The sequence below is a fragment of the Gallinula chloropus genome (genome assembly GCF_964237585.1).
Source record: "Gallinula chloropus genome assembly, chromosome: 1".
Taxonomy (NCBI): domain Eukaryota; kingdom Metazoa; phylum Chordata; class Aves; order Gruiformes; family Rallidae; genus Gallinula; species Gallinula chloropus.
This window is the reverse complement of record NC_140085.1, coordinates 11,907,929-11,928,754: the sequence shown is the minus strand read 5'-3', so window position 1 is coordinate 11,928,754 and position 20,826 is coordinate 11,907,929. Positions and strand designations below refer to the sequence as shown.

At 36.9% G+C, this 20,826-nt stretch overlaps 1 protein-coding gene across 1 annotated transcript in view; it reads right to left on the bottom strand.

Annotated features, from left to right (window-relative positions):
* SEMA3C (semaphorin 3C) overlaps window positions 1-20,826 on the bottom strand; it is a gene marked incomplete at its 5' end in the record, with an annotated part of 114,291 nt that overhangs the window by 46,880 nt on the left and 46,585 nt on the right. The window contains 2 exons of the mRNA XM_084274727.1: window positions 1,722-1,784; window positions 4,197-4,357. Coding sequence (XP_084130853.1) covers window positions 1,722-1,784; window positions 4,197-4,357 — 224 coding nt within the window. The remainder of the gene's footprint in view (window positions 1-1,721; window positions 1,785-4,196; window positions 4,358-20,826) is intronic.

Sequence of the window (20,826 nt, the reverse complement as noted above, 5' to 3'; positions counted from 1 at the left end):
TGTCAAAGACAGCAGCTAGATATTCACATGCTGTTGGTATTCTCTTGGAGCCAATGCCAAATCTCACTCAGTGTCCGGGAAATTGACTTACTGTAAACATCTGGAAGTCAGACACCTATGCCCTAGGATCTTACGACGGTAAATGAAGAGAAATAGATGTCATAGTAATGTAACCAGTCAAGTTAGCCTGGTGAACATACCATTTAGTGGTGGCAATTTTTTTCAATAAAGATGAAAAATTCAGATACTGGTGTTTTTCTACTCATAGGTCAAATGAAACCCCCCTCAAATCCCCTTGGAAAAGAATGTGCTGGTGGCATAAGTCCATTACTGGCTGCTCCAAGTCTATCTGTTCCTCTTTTACCTTGTGCTAATCGTTAGTCTCTGATAGGCCAAAAATTATCACGTCTTCACTCTCTTTCCCTCCCCCCTTCTTTTTTTATTTGAAACCCTTAATTCTTCTGAACACATTCTTTGCTTCTCCCATTATTATCAGGAATGAAATTCACAGGGATGCTGTTAAAATTGAGCTATAAATTTAAAGTTGCAAACAGTGATTTAGCATTGGGTTCTCCTTTTCTCATTATTTCAGTGAGCTTTCAATAAGACACATCATTGATTTTAGTGGGAGCAGCAGCTGCTCGTCAGTTGTTTGGGTCTTTTTTTCTTTTTTAAACTTTTGAGGACAAATACTAAGAAACTCAATGCAAACTTCTATTTTTAGAACTTAGTTTTTTCTTCTGTAATGGACAGCTGGGATTAAAAGAAACAGTTAAAGATGAGGCAAAGGGGAATTCTTAATTAACTATGTTACAGGATATTAGCTGTACTCACAATTAAATTGTGGTAAAAAACAGAAGTTCTATCCAGGAATCTAATGCAGCAACATTTGAGTACTTCATTAGGAATAAAAGCTAGGGAAGTCTCACCACAAAAAATACAAGGCTAAAAGTTCTCTGGAGAGTCCAATAGTGTCTGGTTTTTTTCCAGCATGGATCGCATAGTTTGCATACTGCTTTCTGTTAGCTCATTTATATCTATTTTCTATAAAGAATGTATAGAGTAATTGCCAGCTGATTTAGGTCCTTCGGAAGGTGACTGCATTTAGATGGTAGAATAATCAGTTGCAGTGGAAAAAGACTCAACATCACCTTCCCAGGGTCTGTGTTACCTGTGATTCCCGGGAATCCTCTTTGCCTCTTTCTAGTAAAGCATGCTGGTTTCCAGATACTTATTTGGGCATTGGTTTATAGAAGTAATGCTGTTTAGGGAAGTAGGTGTTTAAGGTGCTTGTGGTGTTCCTGAATCTGGGGTCTTCAAGCTGCAGATGGTGGGTACTACCCACCTGCAGAGTCTGTTCCTGGGGTGAGCAGGCAGACAGATCACTTCCCTGCCCCAAACAACAGCTCAGCAGGCTGTTTAGCATCATCCCAAGGACATAGCTGGAAAAGTGCTATTACCTAATTTGACTAGTAACAAAAAAAAAGGGTGAGGAAGTGGACAATGTGTATCTTTTTCCATCTGTCAAAGTCTGAAGGTGTGTTTTGTTTAGATAGCCTGTTTATACATAATTTATCTTCATCATTTGTCCTGCAGAGCATTTGAAAAGCAAAACAGACACTTCTTTCATTTTGTTTTGGCTGCACTCAAGGTGCTCTTACTTTATTGCCAAGTATATAATTTGTGTATGTGTGTGCAAGTGCGTGAAGATTATAACTTACTGTAGGATCTTTGCCAGCCATTTTGCATTCTTCAACCTTGTTTGCTGATGCTGGCCAGAAAATCTGTAAGGAAAGAAGTATCTTTTAAGCAATGTAATTATTAATCAAAACATTTCACTGCCCAACTTAAAATGAGAAGTTAATATTTTGAAATCTTTTTCACCTTGATGATAAATGAAAAAGAATTTTTATTGATAAACGAAATCAGCTATCTGTCATACCACACAGTGAACAAAATAAAGGCCCGGGTTTTTGGCTGATATCTATTTAGTTTACTACATATTTTTAAGATAAGTTAATCGATTTATTTAGGCTTCTTTCTCTTAAATAAGAAAGATCTTTCTTTTTTATTGCCTAAATTATTGTCAATTTAAAATTGAAATTAAATTATTGACAATTACAATTATACTTTTTAATTTTATTGAACTTCTAGAAAGTATTCACACTAGAAATCAGCAGTCTAAAATATTGCAAGAAGGGTTCTTGTAACAGTTTTTCAGTTTTAACAGCAAAGGTTTGGGCAGATTATGATAAAACCTGCTGAAAATCTTAAGATTTCAATATGATATATTGATTTGTTTGCAATGTACCTCATACTAAAGACAACTTTCTAACAAACACCTTGGTGTCTGAATGTTTATCTGATCTATATTCAAACTCAAAAGATTTCGAGCTTCTCCCATTATTTATTTTGATTTTGAAATAGAAAAGATATCCATTAGAAATCTCTCCCAAGAAAAATGTAGTGGGTGACAAAGCATGATAACATTTAGCCTCAAGATAACATAAATAATAGCATTAACACACACACAAACACACACACACACACAGAGCTGTAGGCATGTATGCATATGCACATAGGGTTTCTGTAGAGGCATAAGATTAGCAAAATGAACCTGTTCTAAAACTAAGTAACCAACCAAATGAACATGTGGAATTGCAGAGGCTAAGTCTAAGCCTAATACTAGGTGATTACACTTGATGCCAGAAAATTGTGTGGGTTTGCTTTCTGTTGATCTTTTTCTTTAATTCTTCTTTTTCCAAGCCTAAATAGACTGTTGAAATGTCTCACAGCTTTATATTGCAGAGTATATTTCATGCAATAGGAGCAACTTCTACAGGTAATTAAAGCTGACCTGCTAAGGGAAGGCTGGAGTGTGCTGTGTGAGAACACAGAAGCTGCCAGACAAGGGTGGCCAGATCACTGGCGAGATGGGAACTAGCAAAAAAGGTCACACAAGGCATTTCAGATCAGAGAAGGCAGCCCCATTTCAGAGGGAGGTTTCTGTATCATTAGGAAGAGGAAGGGCGTGTTCATGAGATTTAATTTAAATGTGTAAGTTAGAGTCAGCCTCCCTGGACTCCCTGCACAATCAATTCAGGTAGACAGGCATGTCCAGAGGGTGATTGAGAGCAAAGCCTAATTTAACTGAGCTTAATCACCCTCCAGCGGGGCCTCTCTCCTGACACATTAAAAGCCTTGTCTCTTAAGGAAGGCATTTAACTTCGTTGCTGCAAGCTGGGTATCTCTGCCCCTCAGTACTCCTGAGGTGCGGTAATAAAGCCCATAGATTAATGGATCAGATGAATTTGGCAGAACAAGGTCTTTACGGTACACTTAAGGTACTGCTGTCGCTGTGATAATCTAAAGATAGGCAAGGCAAAGTCTGCAGAGGTAATATCTTAACAGTCAGGCTTCTGGGCACACAAGTACTTCTGCAGGCCGCCTATTTTAAAAGCAGTGAAGCTGGATTTTAACTGGAGACAAGACAGAACTCTGTGAAAGTGGTTTAAACATCTGATAATTTGTTTCTTTTCTCATACAAGCTGCCCATGGCAGTTTGGGGAGGTGGGACACAGAGAATCCTTAGGAAAGGCATCTTGGTAAACAAGAGAAGGAGCCAGAAAAGAGGTGGTGCAGGTCACAGTATAAAAAAAAACCCAAACCCCAAGCAGGGGGTGTTTCAGCTACCCAACAGAAAGGCAAGGGCATAGACAGACATAACAAAAGATTGGAAAATAGTTCTGCAACTAGGCTTCAGAGTAGAAAACAAAAATAAATATAGTCAAAGGTTAGAGGAAATCTGTCCCTGTTGTTTTTTTCCCAATGGCCTGGAAACAATAGCAAGTATTTCATTCTTCCCTAAAGGCTACTTTTTAAAGTGCATCTCTGAATTATCTTAAGGTTTAAATCTTGGAGAGGAGTGGAAAATATCAACCTATACAAATTTTCCTTTTGAGGCCAAGCCATGCTGAATGTCTCTTCAAAATGAATTAAAAGGTCAGTTTTTAAACAGTGTTTGAGGAGCAGCTATGCTAATAGCATTTTCATCTTGCATTACACATAAAACAAGGACTAACAATTAAATGAAGTGCAGGCCTAGGCATCTGCCTGCTGCAAAATAACAAAGCACACATATTTTGTCTTAAAGGCATGCAGGAAAGCAACCTTGGATTCTCAAATCATGAACTTACACTGAGAGGGTCCTGGCTTATATTATTAATATTCAAAGACAAAATATGATCTTTGCTGCCCACGTAGATTCTATCCTGATCTTCATCCATTAATAATATCCTGTAATCCAGGGGACTGTGGGATATTCTGTGATATTCAGAGGTCTTAGTTTCTTGTAGCTCTGAAATAGCAAAGACGAGATGTTAGTAAAGTGATTTGGTTGCCTTTTCACTTCACAACGGCATTTCTTTCTTTGAACACAAGTGGAGTCAATAAGAGAAGAAAAACCCTCATTAGACACTTGGTAACAATGTAATGGTTGAGTTAAAATAAATCTTCCTTTCCCAGTTTGAATACAATTTTTTTATACATTAAATAGCTAGATATATCTCATGAAAATCAGGCATCACTGTTATTCATTCATCTAATTAATTCTTACTTTAATGGATATGATTATTTACAGCTTTGGCTTTTAAGTAAGATTATATATTAAATTCATCAATGTGTTCAATAAATTTTGACATTTACGACAGTAGAAAATCCACAAAATCAATGAAAAATTAATAAACCAGTTTACTTTCTTTTACTAATGGGGTCTTCTCAAAGAATACAGTTTTATGATTTTGAATGTCAATTTTTTTTCATCACTATGTATGGCTTATTTAAAAGAATAAAATAAATTATTCAGTCAAGCCTAAATGTATCTATCTATTCAGTTGTTTGTTTATGTGATTGGGATCAAACTATCAAAACTGTAGAGGTAGCTCTTGTTTTTGTTTTTCCCCCATACAACTTTCTTCAATGAAGTGACATGAAAAACATCCTTTGATCTCAGTAATGCAGGATCAAGCCTCTTACAGGAATAGCACAAGCATCTGTAATATAACTCCTCCTTACTGCCCTTGAGCAAGCTCAGCCTTCCTGTCTTTGCTTGGCCAATAGATTTTGACTCCCACCCAGACTATTTTCCTTTCAGTAATAACATAAGGGATATTTCTTAAGAGCCGAGATTGGAAAAACAAAACTTTAATAATAATTTTCTCCTTATTCAAATATTCAACATATAATTATTCTTTCTCAGCTCATGAGCATTATTATTGAATTGTGTTCACTGTGACTCTAAAAGGGTGGCAAGTACATGGTACATACAAAGAGGAGTCCCTCCCATCAAGTTTATTCATAAAACTAAGAAGTGATTCGACAGCCCTTTTGCAAACTGTTTGGGAGAGTATGCCTTGTAACTGTTGCCAAAGCCCAGGTTTTGTTAAAAGCAGAGTTTTTGCTCATTAGTTTCCTCTAGAAAACAGTAGATGTTTCATCCAAGAATGAATCATCTATGCCTTTTAGACGACTGGATTAAAATGGACTAATGATATTCTGGAAAACAAAGCTCTCAAAAGTATTTTTGTGATATTTGTTCTGATAAAAAAAGCCCAAACAACAACACATGCACTTTCTGTAAAACATATTAGCTGGAAGTATGATTTTTTCTTTGAAAATTATTTGGAGAGTCATTTTTGACAAGCTGTAGACAACATACAGGCAAAAACTGCATTCTTAGGATGCATATCTGTCTACCAGACGTCTAATGATTGAAAGAACACTATTCAGAACATGATTTGCATTGATAAATATGATATGTAACTCCACTTAATTTTGATCATGATTGTTAAAAGTTTTTTAGGAAATGCAAAATAAATCACTGAAGGATATGATATTTTGATTCACTTACAGACGTGACATTTCAGGGAGATAAAGGTTGCCTACATGCATTTATTATGGTAATATTTAAAAAGAAAAAAAGAAATAATACTCTATTTCATATGTCCCTCAGCAAAAGATAAACATAAAATCAAGATTCACAGTCTGCACCCAAAAGCTTAAACTGAAACAGTACTCATTAAATATATATGAACATTGTCCACTTGATTTTCAGATGTCTTTTCTTCAAGTGCTTGAAAAAAAAATCAATTGGTTTACTTTATTTTAATAAATCCTCCCTATAGCTTTTAGCCAGGATTTTCAAAGGCACCTGGGAGACTCACTGGCATAGTGCCATTAAAATGCAGTCCCTTTGCTCCTCTCTGAAAATCTCAGACTGACCTTTCATCACAAGCCTGAGAAGCTAGCGTTCATCCCTTTTCCTGGTGGCCTGATTAACTTTACTGTAATATTTGGCAGCGGTAAGGTAAAACTTAACCTTCTCACAACTGTGCATCTGATATCCTAGGAAAGCACAGATAAACTGGGAAAGGCAGCGGTTTCCCGTATAACACTGGGTAAATGTAAGCAGACTGACTGCACAGCTCTCCTTATTGCTCCAGTAACTGACAATGATTGACAGTGAATAAACCGTGACTGATGTAAAAGGTGATCAAGATCATGATAATTTGTTTTAAGCAAGAGACAAAGATATTTGATTTCTGCTTCTTCAATTTATTAAAATACATTATTTTCCCGGGCTGTTTAACCTCTTTATATTATTCTTTCTAAGTCACCTGAAGGGCAATCTTTCTCCATCAAGCTGCTGATGTAGTGAATGCCTTATGACATGCCACTAGAGTACGAAACTCAACACCATTCCTAAGAGGGAAGGAAAACCCTGAAACAAATACTGTTGTACAGATTTATTATTTTTATTTCTTTCAGCCTACAATTTATTAGCCTCTTAGGGCTACTCAAACAAGCATAGAGGGAATTTATAATGGAAGAAATTTTCTATTCATTTAACAAAATTTTCCACACAATCAACCAAGAAAATTTGTTTTTTTAAAGATTTACTATCTGAGTGTTGTTACTCAGAAAATGCAGTGGCTGGAAAGATGCTCTAGGGTCTCCCACATTACTTTTCATCTCTATAAATTTTGTAAAACAATGATGATTTACTGATCTCCAAAGCAAATTCTATTCCATGCTTTGGGAATTTAACCAAACATTCAGGGCAGTAAACACTGTAGAGAATAATGTTGCGGGCAGCTCCATGTGAATATTAACAATTTTGTTTGGAAGAAAAAAAAAGAATGATTATAATATATTCTATGTGCAAATAACTGTCATCTTTAAGGATACAAGAATAATCTCTGTTCATCCTTTTTTCATTAGTCAGTGAATTTAGTTTTGGCTTTCCTCAATGATAAAGCCAATACCAACTTGATTCCTAATGTTAGAAATCTGATCTTAGAGAGCAGGCTACATAGCTCTTGTCTCTCTTAATGAAAAACAAAAGTACCAGTGAACTCTCTCCTCAGAACTATTATTAATATTACTGTAATTATTACTAAACTAGACAATTTGGAGATGCCAATGACTGGGAATTTCCCCCATACATACAGCTTACTGACAATTAGGCAGTTTAATACCTACTCTTTAATTATCCTTCTAATCCACCACAAAAAAGTTAATGTATGTATTACTTTTTTAAAAAGTTGTGCTGTCACAGAGAAACAACAAAATATTTGTGTAATATCCATTATTAAACTCACAAAGCCTTTGCAATGAAACAGAAGAAAACAAACTATATGTCAGACATCGGAAACCCAGGAAGGTATCTCTACAACTACCTGAAAGGAGGTTGTGGAGAGGCATGAGCTGACCTTTTCTCCCTAGTGACAGGTGACAGGACAAGAAGAAATGGCTTCAAGTTATGCCAGGGGAGGTTTAGGTTGGATATTAGGAAAAGGTTCTTCACTGAGAGGGTTGCTAGGCATTGGAACAGGCTGCCCAGGGAGGTGGCAGAGTCTCCATCCCTGGAGGTATTTAAAAGACGGTTACATGCGGTGCTGAGGAATATGATTTAGTGGTGGTTGGTAGATTAGGGTGATGGTTGGACTTGATGATGTTACTGAAATCAACAGAAATTTTATCAGGACTTTCCCAAAATATAGTTCCTATTTGCAGACTCACTTGTTACTGAAAAGTTTGGTATAATCAAGAAATTACACTACAGAGTTTGTTAAGCTACAGCCGTGGTATGCAAGTATTCCCAGCCAAGTTCAAAGCTGTAGTAACTTATCACCTTATCCACAGATAAGCTCTGGATAAACTACAATACGTGAAAGAGTACATGCAGTCTTCTCTGCACTATACCATTTCTGGGTTTCCAGCCTGGCATGCTGCTCTTAGCAAATCTAGGATGCGCTGTCAAGCTTTTAATTTAGGATCCCCTGTGGTAAACTGCAAGAAATAATATGTTTTCCTGCTGGCATAAGGATTCAGTCTCAGAAAGTTTTTCTTATTGGGAAGTTTAGAGCACAAGCGAAAAAAGGAGTAAAGCGCAGCAGTCGAGTTTCATGTGCAGAACCACAGTGAAGGCAACAGACATAGCTTGCCAGAAAGATGGGCTACATCTCCCCAGGGAACCTCTGCTGCCCAATTGGCATGGATTTTATATAGTTTTAGTGATTTGGAAGTCACTAATACAATGCTGTTTTCTTTTATTCCCTCATGGGGTATGGGGCACACAAATCACAGGCCTTGTGTACATTGAGCAGTAGGCTTGACAACATCAGCTTCTAGTTAAGGACACTGTAAGACTATCTTAAGCCTCATTAAACCTTCAGCTTGTGCCAACAAATATACCAGCCCATGCCAAATGTGAAACTGCAATGTAAAATTTCACCTTCTAGGAACTGGAATGAAACCAATTTTCTTTCCTTTTTTATTTTCTTTTCTCTTTTTTTTTTTCCTATTCTCTTTTTTATTTCTCTAGAAATAAATATTTAAGTAGAATGATATTTTTGCTTATAATATCAAATGGAAATGACACCCTATTATTCACAGGTCCCCTTTGAACAGGTGAAAAAGTAATTTGCACATATAAATTTAGAGAGGGATGATGTACATAATGTTTCTTCAATGAAAAGAATGGTTATATATTTTAAAAATGTGACAGGAATCAGAAGTATCTGTAAAGTTACAAAAAATCATTTTAAAAAATGCTTCAGCCAGAAAAAAACCCTTTGTTTTATTTTAGTTTAAGTATTTTCCTTTCTACTTTGTATTGACTAACTTCTCTGTTTTGGACCTTATTATTTGAAGTGACTGGGAAAAAACCCAGTTAAAAGGTATCATTTCTCATATGAATCTAATTTTAGCGATTGTTTTCTTGGCCTGATTTCTGATTTCTGATTTTTTTGATGTAAATACCTGGAAGAAATAAATGTATTATTTTTATAGTTTACATAGTACCTGTGGAAAAAGTGTGCTATTTATAATAGTGCTTTTCAACTATGTGAAGAGAGAGTGTGCATATTTGTTTAATTTTATATATGGAAAGAGAAAAAGGAAAGTCTGACTATTTCCTTTCAAAACTCCAGAATAAGTCACCTTTGCACTGTCGATATTCTTTCTCTTTGAAGAAATCTGTATTGATTGCTTCTACTTAAGGGGGTGAGATAAGAGACTCGTTAAAGCATTTTGCCACTGCTCATGCAGTGTTCAAACTAAAGCCCAACCCTCAGCGAGCTCTCGAGTGACGCTGATTATAGATGGGTACGCAGCCATTTGGCCAAAGAGCCACAAGTAGCCAGATGTGCTACTAGTCAGTCCCTTGTGTGCCTTAACCACACGGTGCCCAAAAATCTCAGGAGGACCTTTGACCTTCTCTTTATCTCTTTATCTCTTCTTCACGCATGAGAAGTCTTCACACTTTATTTTTTATGCTGTTAGAATGAAATTTGCCTTTTTGTGAAAGGAGGTAATAGGTTTATAAGGACTGGAAATCACAGATGTGCACACTTGCTAGTTTCTGAATCTTCCTGAAAGGATTTTAATTACATTTTTATTAAAAAAAAAAAAAAAGCAAGCCATGAGAGGGGAGAAAATAGATTTACAAGTGCTCATAAAATCACAGCCTAACTAATTAACAGGATCACTTGGTGCATAAGGAGGAAGGGAGTTCAGACATGGAGTACAGGCTGAAACAGGAGCCCTCTTTGCCCAGAGCTAAAATTTATAATTTGCTAGAAGGAAACTTAATTGCTGTATTTGGAATAAGAGTAAATAACATGGAAATGTCAATGTTATCTAAATAAGATCTGGTTTAAATATACACCTTGAATACTTGTTGGTATATTTGCTAAATGAGTTGAGAGTCAAATTTAAACATTACTGGATTGAGATAGTGAAGTCTTTTATACATTGAAATAATAGCACCAAGGTGAAGACTTTGGAGAATCAGGCCTAGAAGTAGCTCTAGCATGTTTGAAGAACAATCTGTCACCTTGGGCAGCTCAACATACACATTAGGAGCAGTAAAACACTCAATAGCTCTTTGTGAAGGGGACCATGTGTTGATAGGAAAAGACACACCAGTTAATAGTTGACCTTAAGCAGAGTGTTCACATATGGCAGCAGGCGAGTCCTTTTTTTACAGTTCACAAAGCACACATAAGTCCTAAAATCATGGTAATGTGTAGACTTAAAAAATCACAGTGGAGTATTAACTGGATTTTGATCTTGGGGCTTTTTAAAAACAGTACTGAAAGAGGAATCACTCAGACCAGAGCATTGTTTTATTAAGCTTATCAAAAACTATCAGAGAACTTTTCATCTTCGATTTTCTGTTTTGAAGAATAAAGGAGGGGCAGATCCACTGAAGTGTAGGCAGCTGCAAGTTTTGTGCAGAAGGAATGTGCTTTCTTAGCAAAGGCAAACACACAATGAGAGAATGTCACTTATTTGTGTGTAGCAAATGTATTGACACAGCTCTGTGGCACATTCATCGACCCAATGTACCCCAAAAGGTTAAGTGCATTTTTATTTAAGCTTTACATTATGAAGGAGAGACACTGTTAAAATGGGCTGGTCTTTCTTTTTTTTTTTTTTTTTTTTTTGGCTTGCACAGATACTGTCATGATGAAATCATACCACATTCCACAAGAGAAGCCCCACTCCAAAACAAAGAGGAAAAACATGTCAACTTTTTCCAAACTGCAATTACATAGCTATTCCAAGTCTTGCCAAATATTTAGGTATTGAGATGCCTTCCCTGAGAATTATGCAAGACCACCCACACCCTACAGCTAGCTAGGCTGGAGACACTTCTTGGCATAATTTTGAGACTATTCTGCCACTTACCTCGCTGTAAACCTACTATACCTCTTCTGAAGATTGTATAGGTATTTCAATAAAACACTGAAAAATGGGCTTCCTGTTTTTTAGGAAGTAGTGTGCACCTATTATTTTACTGATCATAAACTTTATCCCTGTATATAATTGGAATTCGTGGGGTTTATTTCTGAAGATGTCACAAATGATGCCACTCTGTAGAACTTTACAGAATAAGATACCTGATTTTTCAAATATTATGGTAATTTTTTATTAGCCAGTCCAGCCTTTATTCTCATTTTTTGTCTCAAAAAACAGGGACAACTTTGGCAAGCATGGAGAGATGTAAGGACAGGCCAACTGGGTTTAAGATTACTGCTGCTGAGTTAGCCACGTCAAGATGGGAGCCAATCTTCTCTGTGTCTTGTGTATAAAGAGCTTGTGTATAACAGCTCTGCAGTGTGCTAACTGGTCTCCAAGAGTTGTAAGCTGCATACTTCAAAGTCTGCACAGTTATAAAGAGGTTAACCTTTGGTTTCATTCCAACAGACATGAAGAGGGTCCTTGCCACATTGTCTAAGGCTGCACAAGCTCAACCGGTCTCACTAGCCTGGTTGCATGCAGTGGCTTTGCCTTTGGCACTGGAGATATTTTTGCTTTCCAGATGCAGGAGTGAGAAGTTTTCTGTTGCCAAGTATGACATTATTTTTGAGATGGAGCAAGAAAAAAAGCCACACCCATGGAGAAGTCAGACAAATTCCACATTATTTTACTTCTTCTGGGGGCAGTATATCTTTTAATTTTAATCTCTTGTGTTTTCTCTCTTGCTCTTATTCCTAGTGGACGAGCAATCACATAATTTCAGGAATGGCTGTGCTTCCATCTGCAGTGCTCAGTCAAACTGAGCAACGTTCCAAGTAACTATCAGACTAACTGGCCAGCTGAAGCCCTGACTGTATACAGACACCAAAACTCTTTGATCCAAATTTAAATAAATATGAGAAATGGAAGAAAATGAAATACTTTAGTTTCTGTCTGAAAAAAATGAATTCCAAATAAGCTAGTCCTTTTCTCCAACTCAGAACTGGGCAACGACAGGAGATCTGTGAGCTGTTCTCCCAATTCATTCATCTCCATCCCATATGACTAGTGGGTTGAACTCTGAGAAGAGAACGAAGTCTGAATGGTCTTCTCGTTAGTTCTTCACCACATTCAGGCTGTTATCATGATAAAAGCAAACCTTTTTAGGTCTAGGTTCAAGTATCAGACTATTTACTCCCCATAAACTGATGTGCCAGATGATGTCAGCTGGGGTGTTTTTGAATATTTAGGGAAGGAGAGAGAGCACTGAGGAGAATGTAAGCAGGGTTGAGTGAAAGGTAGTTGTTTTACTGCTAGAATTGTCTTTCTTTGCAAGTTTACCTTTCTCTTTCAGTGTAAGAGTCTACTTTGTAGGTTTTCTGAGGTAGACATAACTTTCCCTTTGCATAACTCTCAGAGGCAGCTACTCCCTAAATATGCACATTTGAGGTGTTAATGCATTTTTGTTGATATACCAACAATTGTGCTTCTGAATTGTAGTGAAGAACTATCAAATAACGAAAGTAACATCGTTGTCTCAATTCCTTTTCTGACAAAAAAGCTCTTCACATCAACTCACATGCAGTCTTTCTCTTTCTCTCCAACCATATTGTTGCTAAGTTGCAGAACTACCCTTGTTGCCAGAGCTAATAAAAAGTCATTGAGAAAACAGCTGAACCACTGAAATTTTTCGTTACGGTTTCTGTAATAAAGTAAGAACCCGCTTCAGTCTGGTGAGGCAGAGGAACCCTTTTCATTATATTCCTTGCTATCCTTCAAAGCGCAACCTCCCTGGAGATTCAGTCGATCTCTGTGTGTCTGGGATTGGCATTACTGCCTTGCTGCAATAATCCTTCCCTTTATTGATGTTACCAACTTCAGCTGCAATTTTAGCCATGTCACTTTATCCACTGATCTACTTAAAACATATTAGTCCTTTCCTCGGCAGTCACTTCTCACCCTACTCTACAACTAAGAATATGCAGGCTTGGTAACGGTATAATAATTATTATTATCATTTTAATTAAATTAGGATTTGCTATCATGAAAACATCATGCATAAAGAGATCAAGATAAACTCCAAGTGCTTAGCTTTTATTCATTCTTCAGCAGTCGTGTAAAATTTACTCAGCCATGAGCTGAAAAAAGTCTTGGAGGGCTGTATTTCACATTCAAAAGAATTTCATTAATAAATTCATATGAATAGTTTGGTAAATTAAAGGGTGGCATTTTTAGACAGACAATTCTGAGTACAGAGGGTTGCTCGTAAAAGAAGGAAAGTTGTCTATAGTAAAAATAAGGAAACTGTTACGTGGGGTGGTGGGTATCACATTCAAGTAGGTAAACTACTGCTTCCTTATTTAGTGTGTTTTCTTGTTTCCCATCGGTATCAGTATGCCAGTCAATGGTATGCATATACCTGATGTCTATATACTCTCATCAGATAACCAAGCCTATATACCAAGTCTAGAGAGTTAGCAAGCTCTGCTTTACATCTGGGAAGGATTAAAGAAACACTTATTCTCACTCCACTACATGAGAAAACAAAGCAGCTGGAGGTCAACAAATGGCATCCTCCCTTCACCGAACCTTCAATGAACCCCCAGTTCAACATGATGCCAGATGGGTCATGATATTGGAGATAACAAACTTTACCAAAAGAGATAGCCACACTCAATTCCACAGTTCTTTCACAACTGTATTTACCCAAATCTTTTGATATTTCTACTTCTAGAGAAGAAATATTAGAACAGTACAGTATTTCACCACAATATTCTATATTCCTTTTCTTACATTTGTTCATTGTTCTCTATGGTTAAATTACCCTTTGTAGCCTGATTTGGGCTCTTTGATTAAATTTGATTTTGCATCCAAAAGGCCACCCAGCCTTTTGCAAGCTGCTTTCTGGACGTGGGTGTTTGGAAGTCTCCTGAAGCCAAAGAAAGACTGGTTTGTGAGAAGAGCACAGGTCAAGCCTATCCTTAAATGCTTTCATGTTGTTTTTTCCCTTGAATTACATTTTTCTGGTTTATTAAATACATTCACTTCCACCAAAGGAATAGCCATATGGCTTCATCAGATGCACATTAAATTTGGGGTTTTTTTCAAATTACTGAAATGCCACAACCTGCTTCACTGGACAGAGGGTTCGGCCGTGTCCCCCAGAGGTCAGACACAACTGGAAATTATTAATTGTATAATCAACGTTCATTGCTTCATTGAACACCTAGGATTGTTTCAAATATTTTCAATATTAAGTAAGACTTAGGGTTTTTTAATGTTTACCTCAGAAAAACCCAACAACCTTCCAAGTACGTATACACTGAAGATTATTTTATTTAAGCTTACTTTATTTCTGTATGGATTTGGAAGCTGGAAGTGGGTCTCTCTACTGTTAGGCATAATTTTTGAGATATGGCTCAATGGGAGTAGGAGTGTTGTGCTTCAGCCCTGCAGGGAGATGTGTTCAGTGGGTAGCATGCTTGCTGTTTAAACACACCAGAACGTAACCATATTTCATTCCTTTTTACACCATGAAGACTGACACAAAGAGTGAATTTAGGAGCACATTCCAGAGCTGTGTGCTACCATCAATCTTCAAGTGATCACCAGCTGGTATTTGGGTGCACAATATAAGTCATGTTTAGTGGGCTGAATGTAGCCTGGTGGGTAAGTGTCCACCCAACTCTAAATCCTATTCTGCTGGTATTTTGCTTTTTGACTTAATACATGCCACATAAACTCTCTGAGTAACAAATGTAAAATGGAGGTAACAGTTTGGTATTCATTTGATTTGCTTTATTTGGTGTTGCACTTGCTGATGTATAAAAAAAGCCTTTGAAATTAACATGATATATCTGTAGGAAATTACTTCAAGTGTGTTTGACACGCAAAAAGATAGATATTTTTGTTGTTGTTGTTTGTTTGTTTTAAGTCCAGACTCTTCAGACTTAATATACTCAGCCAAAACTCTGGTTTGGATTTAAGAGATATCTTACCCTTTTCTGCTTAGATTTCATCTGAATGGGAAGTCATTTACATAAATAAATCTTCTCCAGTCCCACATGTTTAAATTCTACTTGCTGTATTTACTTGCAAGATGACCATCTACTATTTGGCCAAAACAAGAATAAAATAATTCCACTCTTGCATGTCCAGTAATATTAAAAAAAAAAAAGCCTACTGGTTTATATTCAACTTTCAGTTATGAAGCACCTCATGATTACAGCAGTACCACTTTTAGATAATGGTAGGCTCAAACAGATGTGAACTATTAATTCATTTGTATGTGCTGAACTTCATCAACGAGAAGAAGGAAGAGAAAGCATTGCTTTCAGGTAAAAGCAGAAGAGTCAAGAAGAGAACCATAGACTGCTAAAGCATGTACCTCTTAACAGATTTAGCATAGAAATAGCAGATTCAAGGAAGGACAGACTTGAACAGCAATCCAGACCTGAAAGTATTTAGATTACTGACAAATGAAAATTGACACACTGAAGGTACAGGATAGGAAGTGGTAGGGAATGACATGGGATAGAAGTCAACCACAGTCAACCACTTATCTCTGTAGGAAACTACTAATTGCAGCAGAGGATGACACAATTGCCCTCAGTATATTATTTTGTATCCTTGATTACAAAACCAAATAAAAATTACATTAATTTAAAATACAAAATTCACAGATTTTCCTTTTATTTATGCTCTGCATTTGTATCTTGGAAGCACAAGCAAAATAAAGTGGCTATTCATTTAAAACATAACGTACAAATATCTAGAACAAAGGAGATTTGTTTCATGATGAGAACAGGGAACTATAAGTCAGAACTCCTGGGCACTTGCTCTCTGACCTTGAACAAATCTCTCACCCCCCATTTATGTCAGTTTAACCATCTGCTATATGTTTATAACAACGCTTACCTGTCTTTCAGAATTACTATCAAGTTTAACTAATGCATGTTTCCTATAGAAAAAACCCTCCACCTAATGAAAGGTATTTCCATGTTCAAGGCATTATTCTAATTCATGTTCCCACTAACCGTTTAGGCTTATTGCATAATACATTTAAATCACCCCACTTTACAGGTACACATGCTTTACTGTTTCTGTGTCATATAAAGTAATGCCGGGTAATGCACTATCCATTTCAGCTCCATTAAGTAGATAATGCCATGAATTCTATCATAGTAGAAAGGAAATCTCTACCATGTGATTGTGAAAGAGTACAGACAGTTCTGAATAGCTTTTAATCAGAATTTGTTTACTAAAGCCACATTAACTTCTCTTGATTTGCACGTGAGTAGGAATGCCAAACAATGACCTTTCGAACTCCTTGCTTGAATGCAAAATATTTTACACAGGTTTAAATCTTTTAGCTGGTGTTCACTTAATAGGGCTTTCACTACTACATGACATATTTTGAGTAGTTTCCACAGCAGATCACGCAGATCACTATATACTTGACCAGTTTATCCACTAGGAAAAAACAAAAGGAATTCTAACAATTTTTAACTCCGTTAAACTAATCTCTCAGTGCCACTCCTCTTCCTTGGCTCTCTTTAGTATACAGTGCTGGGCGATAGGGTGGTTTACTGGCATTAAAAGTTCCTAGACGCAAGGGTCTCTTGCATCAGATACATATTGAGTGTAAAAGAAATAATTTCAAGTTCCTTAAATGTATTTTTGGTGGCAATCCATTGTAAAGCCTAAATATTATCCTCTGAATCCTAAATAATACCCACATTATAATCTGGAGAGACTTATCTTTCTCACTTGTGCTACAAAAGTTATCAAATCTCTTTCTGTGGGAACATAATCAGCCTGGAAACTACAACAATTTACACAGCCCTGGGCTTTATCATCACTGGCCAGTAGTCTATTGACCTGATTTTTTACTGTGTTGCTCCAAATGTACCACTCTCAATACTAATAAAATCATCAAAGAAGCACCGGCATAAAATATAGTAGAGCATTAGGAATCAATTCTTGGCTCTCCAACAAACTGTCAGAAATTCAGTCTCCAAGGTTATAAAATTTACCAGTTGTCTGCAAGTAAAATTTCAAAAATTGCTGAAATATGAGCTCAGGTGAGAGATGACCTAGAAGTTCAGCTGCTTGGGCTCTGCTCCTAGTATTACTACTAAGCTAGAGTGCAGACAATCATTCTTTGAAATGCGATTCTCAGCTTTGCAATGCCTGTCATACTCTCCTTGTACATCAATCTTGAGGCACAACTGAAGAGAGCACAATTATCCAGATTCTTGAATATTTCAGTCATTAGTTTTCTGGGGGTTTTTGTTTTTCTCCTCGCCTCACCTCTCCTTCCCCCCCCCCTTCCCCTTCCCTCCCCTCCTTTCACCTCCCCTCCCCTCTCCTCCCCCTCCCTTCCCCTCCCCTCCCCACCCTTCTCCTCTCCTCTCTCTTCTCTTTTCTCTCTTGTCTTTTCTCTCTCTTCTTTTCTTTTCTTTCTATGTGTTTTTGTTTTTTAATGGCTACCACAGATCATTTGGTACAAGTTGTTAAGGCATGACCATGCATACTGGACTCACCAAAGTATTCTGGCAGAGAAATTATTTTCTTCTGCATGCCGATAAACCCCAGTCAGCCACCTTTGCCAATGTAATGTAAATGGCCACTGTACTGGCCATGCCCAGTAGTGCAGCTTTCATCTATGTTCATTTCTGATTATGAGCTAAGCTGCATTTTCCTCATTCAGTATTCTAAATTGAAGTTCTTAACTCTCACCCAGATGTTAGTTTAGCTGCATAAGAGGTATATTGAATATGTTCCTTGCTATAGTTCCCTTATTCTAACTCTAAGTAGTTGTGATATATCACAACTACTGTGATCTCTTCTACAGGTAAACTCAGTATAGTAATGTCAATTTATATTCCAAAATATGACTCTCAAAAGAATTCACCAATACCTGTTGATTTCATAACAAAGAAAATCACCTGGAGTCTGGCAAAGTATGTTTTCCCTTTGGTATCTGGTTGTGTTTTACACACATCACAGTCAAATGATCATGCACATATGATGTTGCTACGCTCAAAAGTCCAATTCTTGATCCAAACCACAGGCAGAAAAGTGGTCTGTCCTGGACTTGTCACTGCCTGTCAGATGATCTGTCCCTTTATCACATCAAATCAATGTACGGTAGTGCAGAAACAGAACATTTACTGCTTTACAGCTCGTAAAAGACACAAAGAAATTCATATGAAGAGATAACAGAAGGGAAGACAATAAAATATCTGCAATTTGAATACATTTACATTAATTTCCTGATAATATGAAATGCCACCTAATATCCCCTGCCCCTCACATACTAAGCCAATGAAAACAAAAAGTCCTGAAAACACTATTTATAGAAGCAATCAGAATGTGACTTTTCATAGATGCAAAAAAAATAATCACATGAATAAATATTTGCAAGTTCAATCAGGCTGCAAATTACTGACATTCAGATGGTGTTCGTAAAGAGCACTAATACAGTTTTTCTTCTTTAGTCCTGCCTTCCTTTCTCCAGCTCTCTAATAAGGGAAGGGACTAAGTTTTTAGCTGGTATGAACTTGTGCAGATCAACTGAGATGACCTACAGCCCGAGTCCAAGTGTGAACTATAGCATGCTTCCAAACATTGATTAACATTTCTTTTTAAAAATTATAAAACATAGTTTCTAAAAAGCACTTTTTGGGCTGTGCCATGGCCCCCAAATTATTCATATCCTGCAAAAATCTGCTTCAAGGAGCTAGCACCAAAAATCTGTCCAGTTGTTCAAATATGGTATTTTAAATATCTGACATTATTTATATCTGTTGTCCTATTTTAATTAAAATAAGATCTATCAATTACATTAATTAATAGTGGTAGTGTGTGGATGTGTGCCTAACAAGTGAATTTAAAGTGCAATTTGTTTGAACTGTTTTTTCTGCTGTAATGATACAGTTACTCAGGAGACATTAGTACTTGGCTAGATATAATTGAACAAAGGAAACTATGTCAATAGCCTCGGGAAAAACATTCTAATCAGAAATGAATAAGTATTTAAACAAGCTTGCCCATGATAGAATAAAAATAGAAAAGGCATAAAGTAACTGCTGATGATTAAGATATGAGGACATAAAAATGTACATTACCATTCTGGAATAGACAAAATATTAAAATATTCTCAGAGTCTCATCTCTTTTGCGAAATGTCAAGGTAAAAAGCAGTTAATTACTGTGGGTGTGTATGTCAGCATACCACACTGCGATAAGGGACACATTAGTTCTGACTTCATTTCATGACATGGGGGATGATTCTTACATCTTTTGTCTCAGGTTGTGAATTCATTACGTTGACACATTTTTGTCAGTGTCTTGCATATAAAATTATAGTGAATAGTTGCTAAAAGCCAACTTATTTGGCTGGCATTACCCAAGCTTTTACTGAAAAAACTCACATATTTCTTATGACAAAGACCTTATAGAGTAACTTCAGGTGTGCTGCTGGCCAGCTGCATAAATGTGGGTGCATCATTTCATTTGTCTATTTCCCCATCTAGCTTTGTCTTATTTATTTAGATTATAAACTCCTCAAGATGGGGTCACAGACAGCTTCTGAATCTCTGTGCAGACGGGCAGAGACAGCATATTACATAATTTTGGTTTATTGCAATATCAATGCAAAGAAAGTTTTATAGTGGCTTAAATAATTTGGAAGAGGACCCATAAAAATGCCTGTTCTTTTATGATATAGGTTTAAACGGTGCTTTTGGCTGAAAGATTTTAGGTTCTTAACTTACATTTGAACCTTGTCAGAGCAATATTGTTACTGGAATCCTTCCTTCAGGTTGCCTTGTCTGCTTCACTTCGCTGGGAGATCCTGGATAAACACGTTATCATTGCTACTGAGTCACTCAACCACATTAACAACCCAGCCAGAACACTCTAAGCATCATCTTCTGGAGTAAATAACCAGGCAAGGCAACACATAGGAAAGGGATACATAACAAATGCCTTTGAATATTCAACAAAGTGGGTGAGTAGAAGGTCAAAAATATTTCGTATGGCAGCACAAACCACAGGCCCAAAGTCAGGATTGTCACTGAGTTACAACAGAGCTGCAAATGTTATATGAGGAGGAAAAGCTAGGGCATTCTTCCAAAAACCAATAGCTCCATCACCCTTTCTGACTCAGTGAATATATAAGCAATTAAGTAGGGGACCACAGGGTCCTTTTTAAGAACTCTAGTTGAGGGTAAAGACATGGCTTTCTCTTCTATTAATAAAGTCAGGTACTGAGATGTGTGCTTGTGCACACATTGGTCCGGTTGTAGAAAGTCATGGAGTCTGCTGCAGGGATCTAGTTTGAAGTATAGCGTTTAATAAACCATTTTCTAGAAGATCCATATGTTGTCACTGAGACTGAAAAATTAAAGGGTCAAACAGAGCAGGGGAGTAGCTTAGATTCTCCGCAGCTCCCTCTGAAGAGGCATGCCGTGATTTATTGAGTTGAAACAAGGTCTAAAGAGATGAGGATCTAACT